A 10,344-nucleotide genomic window follows, 5' to 3' on the forward strand; every position below is an offset into this window, starting at 1 on the left:
CCTATAAATAAAAACACCATGCCGCACACATCTAACGTATTTAGTTATTTTTGTGTTCCCCTAAGGGCCAAACTGGGATTATGATGGCTATGAGGATAAACCAATAATCGAGTATTAAACATGTATTTTATTTGGTAACTTGTTGTCTACTTGGTAACACACGTGACCATAATAAAATCAATGAAGAGAAAAAAAATTGAGTTTCAGATAATAAAAAATTGATTTGTTTACTTGGATTTCATAGGGTTATCATTTTGATGTAGAAATGTTTTATCATTACGTTTTTAATTTGATCAAACTGTTCCAAATATGGAATTTATTAATAACGACCCTAAATATTAATTTTAAGCGAAACTCTTTTGATTTTTTGAGAATCGTTAAGAAGTTCCAGTTGCATGCAAAATTAAAAATTCTCCTTTAGGACAAGAGTTACACTGATGGTCCCATAATGTGTTCACGCAAAAATTAAAACGACTAAAGAGATTTTAAGTTAGCTAGTAAAACTTCATTAATTTAGCTAAAAAACTAAACTCAGTTATCTGTTTCTAATCAAAATTATTAATTAATATATATATATATATATATATGTATGTATATATATTATTTTAAATGTGAACAGATCCGAGAACTATTATATTTCTAAATTAAAAATATAGTTAACAACCTCATAACTGAACTAGGTAAAAACAAAAAAAGGAATTTACAATTTAACAGAGAACAAGTAAATAGCATTAAATGCTGTCTAAAACGAGTTTACCTATTTTTAATATGATGAAAAATTGTAACTACACGAAAGCTTGACGTGCTTGTGTGATGAAAAGAACCGTGCAAACGTTTCCAAAAATTTTGTATAGTAACTTTAGAAATAAACTTATTACTAAATTTGGTTTCAGGATGGTGATTGGATCATTTAATTGAATCGTTTGACCATATGTTGGAACCAATAGAGTAACACTTGTAAAAATCGAACATAAATAATTTAAAAGAACATAAAAAATTTTCTGAATGTATGTTGTGTAGACTTTAAAAAGGTTTTTTCTCTCGTGAACATGAAAGAGATCAGGTGCTAGATAAATTTTAATGGTCATGAAAATAAAAATAAATATATTGTAATATTAGAATAAGCAACGTGTTAACCAATTTTTGGAACATACAATAAATAAAGAATATCAACTTTTTCTAGACTCAATGAACTAATTTTATTGTTAAAAGTTTGTAAGACATTAATTCTTTTAAAAATATTTAAGTAATCATAACCAATATCGGACCAAAAACCATGTTGCCCATGTATTCGTCTTGGTTTTTCTAATTAAAGATTTAATTTTTTTATGTGCTTGAAATGCTCAAATTTTTTCAAAAAAAAAAAAGGATGATAAACAAGAAATCTGTAATGTGTTCATGTCAATGTTTAAGATTTGTTTGAGTTTCACTAAGGTGTGGTCTATGTTTCTAAAGTTAAATGTATTCTTTTGTAATAAGATTCGATAAAATAATCAACTTTGTTCCATAACAAAAAGCATGAAAAACAAAAACCCTAAAACGTGTTCTGGGTATAATAATTATTAAATAATATATATATTAAAAAAAATTGCCCAAAGATATTTTCCACTACAGAGTACATTTTGAATAAAGTTTAAAAAAGGCTAACATTAATTTATTTGGATTACATTCAGAGTCCGTAACGTGTTCGTGTAAACCCTCAGAAGATGTTTTTGGTTCGACCAAAGGTGAATTCATTGTTTTGGTAGAAAAATATATTTTTTTGAAAATAAGATTCGATAAAATGCCTGACTTTGTTCCATAACACAATCATAAAAAAACATAAATTCTATAACGTGTTCCCATAAAATTATCAATTTACTTATCGATGTAAAAGCAATAAATCTTTCTTTAGAATTCTTGGTTTATACCTTTATTATAATTAAATTCCAGTTTCGGCTATTGGTTCGAGAGGATTAGAGCAGTGATAATGTCTGAAAAGTGATTAGACTGGGTAATGCAACATTGAATCCCGCTTAACGAGGATAACTCCTTTATTGTCCAAATTAAGCCTTATTATCGCTAACATACTTGAGACAAGCCTACATTTAATCTGCATCTTGTAAACCCCGACTGTATTATACTCGGCTGCTCTCTTGGTAGAGAGAACTCAGAAAAAATCAACTAAACGAACACAATGAAAAGGGGGATTCATCTCGGAAAAGCTGTAAGCACAGGTGTGATAGCAAATTAGAAAAAATTCAAACCTATTTCGATTAGTGTAGTCTCTTCAGTGTGTGTAATTTGTTTGTACCTAATTGATCTTTTTTTTTTGGTTTTCTTAGTTGATCGAGAAAAATTGAACGATGATCAAGGCGATCAGTACTTTAGGTATGTCAAGTTTTATGAGCTATTCCTGTTTTGCATGTAGTCAATTGACAAAAAAAACCTATCCAATTGTTCCTTTATCTTCTAAAATCATTCCAGACTTTTGTGGGCAACACTGGACAAGAAGAAGAGGAAAACTTGTTTATATGTAGATCCTCTGGCAACAAAATACTATTATCACAATAAAAAGGGGAGAGAAAAGATTTTTAGTCGACTGATGAAGGACAACTTATTTGAGATGAAATATGTTTTTTTCCCAATTTGTTTGTGGTAAGTCTTAAAAAATTGTCATTTCTATGTATTATACATTTTAAAGGAGTTTGTTTATGATAATATAAAGCATTTGTTATTATTATGCAATATATTTTATTAAAAAATCCCAGGAATCATTGGGTGTTGTTAGTGTTGTGCAACCCAAGCAACGATCTAAAAGGTGGGGCTGAACGCCCAACATTCATTAAAGGGTTCTGAATCTGGAAATGTTGAACAGTTTATCCGAGGGTATTTTTTGTTTTACCTCTTCCGCTTTGATGTTAAACTGTACATGCATGTAAATATTTACACTGCAAGATTGATTTTTTCCTTTTCAAAATGTAGTTTGTTGAACTCTTTTTACAAATACGCAAAAAGAAGCTGTTCATTGAAGAACATTAACTCGGTTCCTTTGTTGATGCCTGAGGTATTTTTAGATTAGACGAAATTTTTATGTTCATTCTAGGATGTTTCTGTTTACTTTTTATATTTTTTAACAGGTGCCCAAACAAAATGATGACAAAAGTTGTGGATTCTATGTCTTGTTCTATACAACTCAGTTCTTGAAGATGTGTCCTTATACGTTCAGCTTAATGGCTGATTATCCCTCATTTGTATGTTCTATACTTACCACGATATATTTCATATGTGTTCTTTCAACTGATGTCTTTCTTCGTTTTTATTAGATGAGTAAAACTTGGTTTACTGCTGAAGATGTCGAAGAATTGCGCAGTGGCTTGTTGAATCTTTTTCGGAAAACAGGTAAAAAAGCATACAACACTAGTGGTTCACAGTTTCAAAAGTTATCTGACGATGTAAATCTTGTAAAACAGGTTCAGGAGCATGGAAGAGCAAGTGTGATATCGATATGTTGAGATTAATAGATACCTGTAAATCTGCAGGTAAAATCTTATCATTTATGTAAAAAACACATATATATCCCTGTAGTAAATTCTTTTTTCAAATCTTACAAAATGTTCTTAGTTGCATTTGTGGTTTAATATCATTTATATATTGTTCAACAACGTAGGTAACAGTGTTCAACGGAGCAATAGGAAGAATCCCAAAAGGGGGCGTCCTGATTGCAAAAAAGATGATGACGTTACACTGATAAGCCTATATATTTTAGTTTTTAGTGTAAAGAAAATTGAACAAAACCATTATTCCTAAATACACTAACCATGCAGGTTTTCCTTGAGAAGAAGCGAAGAACTCGCGAGACAAAGGAACAAGAAACTGACGACAGAGATGATGACAATATCGTCTGTCAAGGGAATAAATTGTTCATGAAACTGAGTCCATCTCTTTTTTGTGACATGATCAAGAACTTGAGCGTGTCACAGAGAGAATGGATCTCACAGACTGGATTTGGGAGTATTTTGAATTTTGACCTTCAAAGTTATCCTAAATATCTATCTTACAGTGTTGTCAATAACTTTGATTATGACTCATGCTGGATCGTAATAGGTGGTAGGTCCATTGAGGTTTCTGATGTTGATGTTCATGATATCCTTGGACTACCATTAGGACCGCAAAAAATACCTTTCGTTAAGAGTGAACCTTTAGCGAAGGAGTGGAGGAAACAGTACGGTGAATGCAAAAATTCTTTCAGAGTAGCTGTAAAGGATGTCATCAGCGCTGTAAATGATTCAATGCTGGCTGATGTTAATTTCAAACAAAACTTTGTATCTCTTTTAATATGTTTTTTCTGCCAAGCTCCATCGAATTCGTACATCAGGCAGAATTTGTTAGGTTGTTGTTGTGACCTAGACCGTTGTTTTAATTACAATTGGTGTGAATTTGTTTTAAGATGTTTGAAAAAGTCAACAAAGTTCTGGCTGCAAAACCAGGAAACAAGATACTATACGGGCTCGCTACCGCTTCTGCTGGTATATTATTTAGATTCTCTTATTGGTAAACTATTATGACTAGTTTGACAAAATTATCATGGTAACATTTTTACTCTTTCTTTACATTACATGTTTCTTGATACTTTCATTGGGAAGAGAGCCTTCTCAGACAGGAATCTTCCTAGGTTTATTCCTTGGAACAACTACTGTTTGATTAAGCTGGAACAAGTGCTGATACAGAGATCATTTCTAGTAAATGGAGAATTGCGAACACCAGACATTGACTATATGACTCTGCAAGGTTGCAGAGTAAAGGTTGTTTTAAAGAATATTTGGTTGTTTGTATAAACTATTTGGGTTTCTATAAGTATATAAGTTACTTAATTAGTCACTTTAAACAAGCAAATCCATGTTTGTTGCAATGTTTTTTTAGGGTAAGATTGGTGATGCTGAAGTTCAGACGGATACCCAGGCAACCCCTGTGGAAGAAATGCATCTGGTAATTATCCATACATTAAGCTGATTACCAAACTATATGAATGTTGTAATTTAAAAACCATTCTACTACTGAAAGACTGCCCTATAAACTACACTCTGATGATTTATTTCAAGGAGCGTGGCAATTGGTGTTCGTTGAAGAGGGATGATGGAGATCTTGACTGGGATCTAAAACTGAAGGTTTTAAAAAGAAAATTCCATCAATGATGACATTTTTTTAAAAATCAGTTTTTTTGCATCTTTTTTATTAACTAAACCTTGATATTTGTTTTTGTTTGTAAAGTCTACAACCAAGGGCCAAGAGTGGCCTTGTAGAACCGCATACAGGGCGAGCAGCTCAAGAACGTCCTATCACCAGGTTAACATCTATTACAATATGTTCATTTATTTTTATTTTATATTTGTCTTAAAAGAATAGAATACAAAATAGGTGATGTCTTAAGCTATTATCAATCGTTGTTCAGGAAAAACAAGAATGGTCTGATAATAATCGTGATGTCAAAGTTCAAGGAACTGAACCCAGTTCAATTTTTGAACAGGTTACGTATAGTTTTTTTTTAAATATTAATTTTGTTCATAATTATTTTTATGTATATAATGGTTAATTTTTGTTGACACAGGTTAAGACTTCTGAGTGGATCGGGTGCACGACTATAGACGAAGACAAATTTGTCAATGTTTGTTATTCTCACTGATTGTTATTCCTCATATAATCATACTAGCAAATAAATATACTTATGTTCTCTAGTGAAATTTTTTACTTATTTCTCAAATTAACATATTTACCCTTTTTAAAACAGGTAAAACATAGATTGATAGAATCTCTTTTGACTTCATACCAGTCAGTTCAACAAACTTTCTTGCTACATATGTTGTATGCAAAGGACAACGAGGTCCCTGATGAAAAGATGAAGTCCATTAAGAAAGCTTTCAAAGACATGAATGAAAAAGACATGAATGAAAAAGCAAATTTGGTATTAGACTGAAGTTTTAAGATGTTTCTTACTAGATTGTCAAAAATCTAGTACGTTGGATATTCATGTTTTTGGGCCTTCCTTGGTGGTTTAACTTGTTGTGAGATTGTGATCAAGTATATTTGTTTTTACATTACCTGGCATGGCTTTTAAGTACTTTTGTTTGTGGAATCTTAGCCAGTTTTCTAGGAATATGTTCACTTAACTATTTTATTAATTGTTCTGTTAAGTCGGTTTAAGATTCTATTATGAATTCCTGAAATTCTATTTATGGATTCGAAGAATATAAAGATTCCTGTGAAAATTCTATATACTCCTTATAATTCTATTTATGGATTCCTGTGAAAATTCTATATAATCCTGGAGATGGAAAGATAGAAAGATTGAAAGATGTCATTAGTGATTCTAAGGGAAAAGATATTATCAATGATTATTTTTCAGTTGTAGCCAAAACGAATTTTATGTTTTTTCCCAAGGAATCTTGTTCTTGTAAGGTTAATTTATTTTATGTCATTGGACTATTCTATCAACTATTCGGTTAAGTTATTTGACTTGAAAATGAGTAAAACTAATTAAGTTATGGAATCGTTTAAAGAAAACAATTAAATTAGAACTGTAAGGCATGCTGCTACAATGTTATTCAAATGAAAAAATGTAAAAAAGTTTACTTTCCAATTAACAAACCCAGATTCATATAAAATATTACAGCAAAACAAAAAACAATTTATCAAGTTTAAAAACGAATTTGATCAATTCTTTTCAGGACACGTCCTTGAATCATGAAAAGCATATTCCTTGCATGTTGTACACTTCCTCTTCTTTCTTTTGTTACAGCCAATAGACTTTTCTCCTCCAGATACAATTCTTTTATTGCTGCCTTTGTTGTTGCTTTTGTTTGGATTTTGTATGGTCACCTCTTCAACAACACGAGAATCTATCAATTCTTCAATTTGTTCAGAATTCAATCGGGTCTTCAGCTTCTTCATTGTCACTGTAATGTGCTTCCGCATACTACTCAGCCCATTTTTAATATACTCCAATATTTCCGGATTTCCAGATGCATCACTGAGACAACCCTGAAATTCGAACCAACAATCTTGCGACTTAACGTGTCTAGATAATTGTATTGTACCACTATCAGCTATTTCTCCAAGCTCTAGTGTACTGAAACGCTCTATGGCGTTCTTCAGCCACCTGTTGCATACGTACTGTCTTGGAATTAATTTTATCCCGCATATGCCAAGGCAGAAAAAAGCATGAGAGCATAGGTAACCAGCTCTGGTGAAAAGTTTGCCCGAACATTCAATATTGTTTGTATCCATGTTTACTTCAACTTGTGAAATGATACATTTTAGCAGGGGAATTATAGTATCCTACCAAGTCTAATAATACATCATTTTATCTTTTGCAAAAAACCATAAATATGTTGAATCTTACAAACCTTGAAAGTGATACCCTTCTTGAATGTGTCTTGAATCATTATTGTTCTTGTATTGTCCGCAAAACTCATGCTTAAGACGACAATATCCATACTACTAGCTTTGATATCCTCCTGTACTTTATAGAACATAGCCCTGGTGTAAAGCCCCAATGCATCCTTCTCAATTTCTCTGTAAGTGATTAATTTTGGTGTGAAATCATCATAGTGGGTCAGTTTCTTCGAGTTGTTCCTTTGTTTGTCAATTGCGCTTTGATAAAGAGATAAAACTCTGAAAGTGTGTCTCCTCTTTGAACATAATTTCCAAAATAAAAATTAGAACTCTCTGATCTAGATGTTGTTCGAAGAAGTCCCACCATTGGCTCGTCATTAAAATAAGCTGGAATCCAAAACTTTCTCAGTTCAAACATTTTACTGAGCCACACATTGTCACTCAAGTCAAATTCTTCAAAAGCATCAGACCATCCCTGTTCAAACTCTTCTGGAGTTATATGATCTGACCAGATAAACTGGTTAAGTTTCTCCATGAAGCCTGACTCGGCGCAGAAAACAGTACCAAGCTACATATATCACGGTTAGAAAAAGAGTTAAAACAAGTATATCTTTTTATTACACAAAATATAGCGTATAAAAGATAGTTATAGAATTGCGTGGTGATTTTATTGTACAAAAAAACAATATCAAATTTAATTGTACACATATTGTTGTAATTTTCTAAGGGAAATTTACCTTTGAAGGGAATTTTTTCATTATATGCCACATGCAAAGACGGTGCTTAACTAACGGAAAGCAAGTTTGGAGAGCAAACTTCATTGCAAGGTCTTGATCTGTGATTATACATTTAGGATTCTTGACAAAAACCTTCTTGTAAGATTCACAAGCCCATATATAGTTATCGTTGTCTTCCTTCTCAAGCAATATTGCACCAAAAGTTACACTCTTCCAGTGGTTATCTATTCCTACTAGAGGAATAAAAACCATTCCATACCTTTCAAAAATAAAAAAGATTAGTTGCCAACTTGTATACCGAACTATATATCGTAAGACATAAACCAGAATACCTGTTCGTCCTATACGTTGCATCAAATGAAACGGCATCACCAAAAACTTCATAATTTTTTCTCCCATCACCGTCTGCCCAGAATAATTGCGTTAGATGATTATGTGAGTCAGTTCGGTATTCAAATCTAAAATGGGGGTCTGAAGAATCTTGTATATCCTTGAATTTCTGAACAATCATATCAGCGTCGTGCTTCCCAATATGTTGTTTAATATCCCTAGAAAAGTTTTTAAAATCAACAACAATAGCTCCTATATCTTTATATGAACCAATCATCGATCTTAGAATGGTATGGGCTCGTGAAGCACCAATGTTTGATTTAGAAGCATCGACAATGAACCTCATGTGGAAATTATATAGGGACCTACTGCACCTCAAGAATTGCATTCCTCCCTTACCTGCAAAAGGATGATTGTGAACCTCTGTAAATTTTTTCACAAAAAAACCTCCAGCGTCATGAATCCAAGCACAAGTTCTGATCAAGATCACTGAAACGTTGGCCCAATTGAGGTCTGAAGCTTTCAGAACATTCGGGGATCCAGTCCTTTCCAAGGTTCTGTAGATCAACACCATTAAAAAGACTAGAACCCTCGTGTAAATTGTTGCTTGAAGCATCTACAAAACAATAATAATATAACATGTATAGTCCATTGTATGTTTCAAACAAATCAGTAACTTGATTGGTAGAATGAAACATACATACCAGAAAAAGATTGATAAGAACGATTGATCTCCATTGAGAGACTTGAGCATGAACGTACAAAAAATACAAATACGAACAGGCATCAATCAGGGATATAGATTGTATTCATAATCTTTTTATTAAAGGAAGGTTTGGTAATGAATCTTATTGATACAATGAAACGTACGTATTTATATTTTTAGTTATTTTTGGAACATGCCAGGCAAGTCTATTAAAAGTATTTATTTGATTATCTTAATGTATAAAGTTTTGTTATTTAAAAATTCTTAAATTGTTTCTTTTATATTATAATTAATATTTATTAAATAAAATGTATACCTTACTGAGATTATAAAAACTCCTTTAATATTAGCTAAGTTGCTAAATTACGTAATTTGTAAAGCATTTTGATTATATATCTTATTAAATTATTTCTTTGACCTTTAAACTGTATATTTATTTTTCGAACATGCCCAAAAAGTCTATTGAAAGTATTTATTTATTTACCTTAATGTATAAAATTTTATTATTTAAAATTTCTAAGTTATTTAATTTACATTATTAATATTTTATTAAACTTATTGTATATCTTACAGAGATTATAAAAACTCCTTTAATATTAATTAAGTCACTATATTAATTTTTAAAGCGTTTTCAACACATATTTTGTTAAATTATTTATTTAACCCTTTAATGAATGGTCATAGACCAAAAATTTTGATGATAGCATTTATTATTAATTTATATTTTCTACTATTAATATTAAATTTAATGTCGCTTTAATTACTTTTATTGTGGTTATGACAGTGATCTAATACTCGAAATGAGAGATATAAGTCTAGGCAGTGGTTCTTTACTCCTCATATATAGCATTTTAAAACAAATCCTATCAAATTATTTATTTGACCCTTTAAAGAATAACGATAAATCAAAAAAATTATTTTATTTGTTTGCGCCAGAATGCTAGCACTTAGAAATAGTAGATACAACAGAAAGTCATTTCAGGCCCTTTATGTGTGCTTTTCCATCATAAAGTTGGCGTGCAAACTTTTCCGTCATAAGAAATGTCGTAAAAGCTGCTTTTGTTGCAATTAGTTTATAATGGGAAAAATGGTTTAGTTTAGTTACATGGTCAAGTACTAATTTTACCTATACCAACAAATCATTATCTTGTTGAATTATGTTGGGAACTTCTTTATGAATTTCCAGATTTGAAATAGAAA

The 10,344-nt window shown here is 31.3% G+C and overlaps 1 protein-coding gene and 1 long non-coding RNA gene across 2 annotated transcripts; both read left to right on the top strand.

Moving 5' to 3' along the window:
- The first annotated feature begins 2,076 nt into the window (after positions 1-2,076).
- Positions 2,077-2,632, top strand: LOC135151617 (uncharacterized). Its single transcript, XR_010290313.1, has 3 exons — positions 2,077-2,216; positions 2,325-2,370; positions 2,467-2,632. It is a non-coding gene; the product is annotated as an uncharacterized LOC135151617 (long non-coding RNA).
- Positions 2,633-4,598: 1,966 nt separating this feature from the next.
- LOC135151093 (uncharacterized) lies at positions 4,599-6,169 on the top strand. The gene is made up of 7 exons (XM_064088644.1): positions 4,599-4,784; positions 4,903-4,968; positions 5,082-5,147; positions 5,251-5,325; positions 5,432-5,506; positions 5,588-5,644; positions 5,768-6,169. The coding sequence occupies exons 1-7, from the start codon at positions 4,599-4,601 to the stop codon at positions 5,951-5,953; spliced, it is 711 nt and encodes a 236-aa protein (XP_063944714.1). The 3' UTR covers positions 5,954-6,169.
- The last annotated feature ends 4,175 nt before the right edge of the window (positions 6,170-10,344 follow it).

The sequence above is a fragment of the Daucus carota genome, chromosome 3, assembly GCF_001625215.2.
Source record: "Daucus carota subsp. sativus chromosome 3, DH1 v3.0, whole genome shotgun sequence".
In the NCBI taxonomy this organism is placed as follows: Eukaryota; Viridiplantae; Streptophyta; class Magnoliopsida; order Apiales; family Apiaceae; genus Daucus; species Daucus carota.

Coding starts and splice junctions, on each gene's coding strand:
- LOC135151093 (XM_064088644.1), top strand. CDS start 4,599: ATGTTTCTTGATACTTTCATTGGGAAGAGAGCCTTCTCAGACAGGAAT. Junction 5,326..5,431: donor CAAGAACGTCCTATCACCAG/GTTAACATCTAT, acceptor ATCGTTGTTCAG/GAAAAACAAGAATGGTCTGA. Junction 5,645..5,767: donor ACGAAGACAAATTTGTCAAT/GTTTGTTATTCT, acceptor TTTTTAAAACAG/GTAAAACATAGATTGATAGA.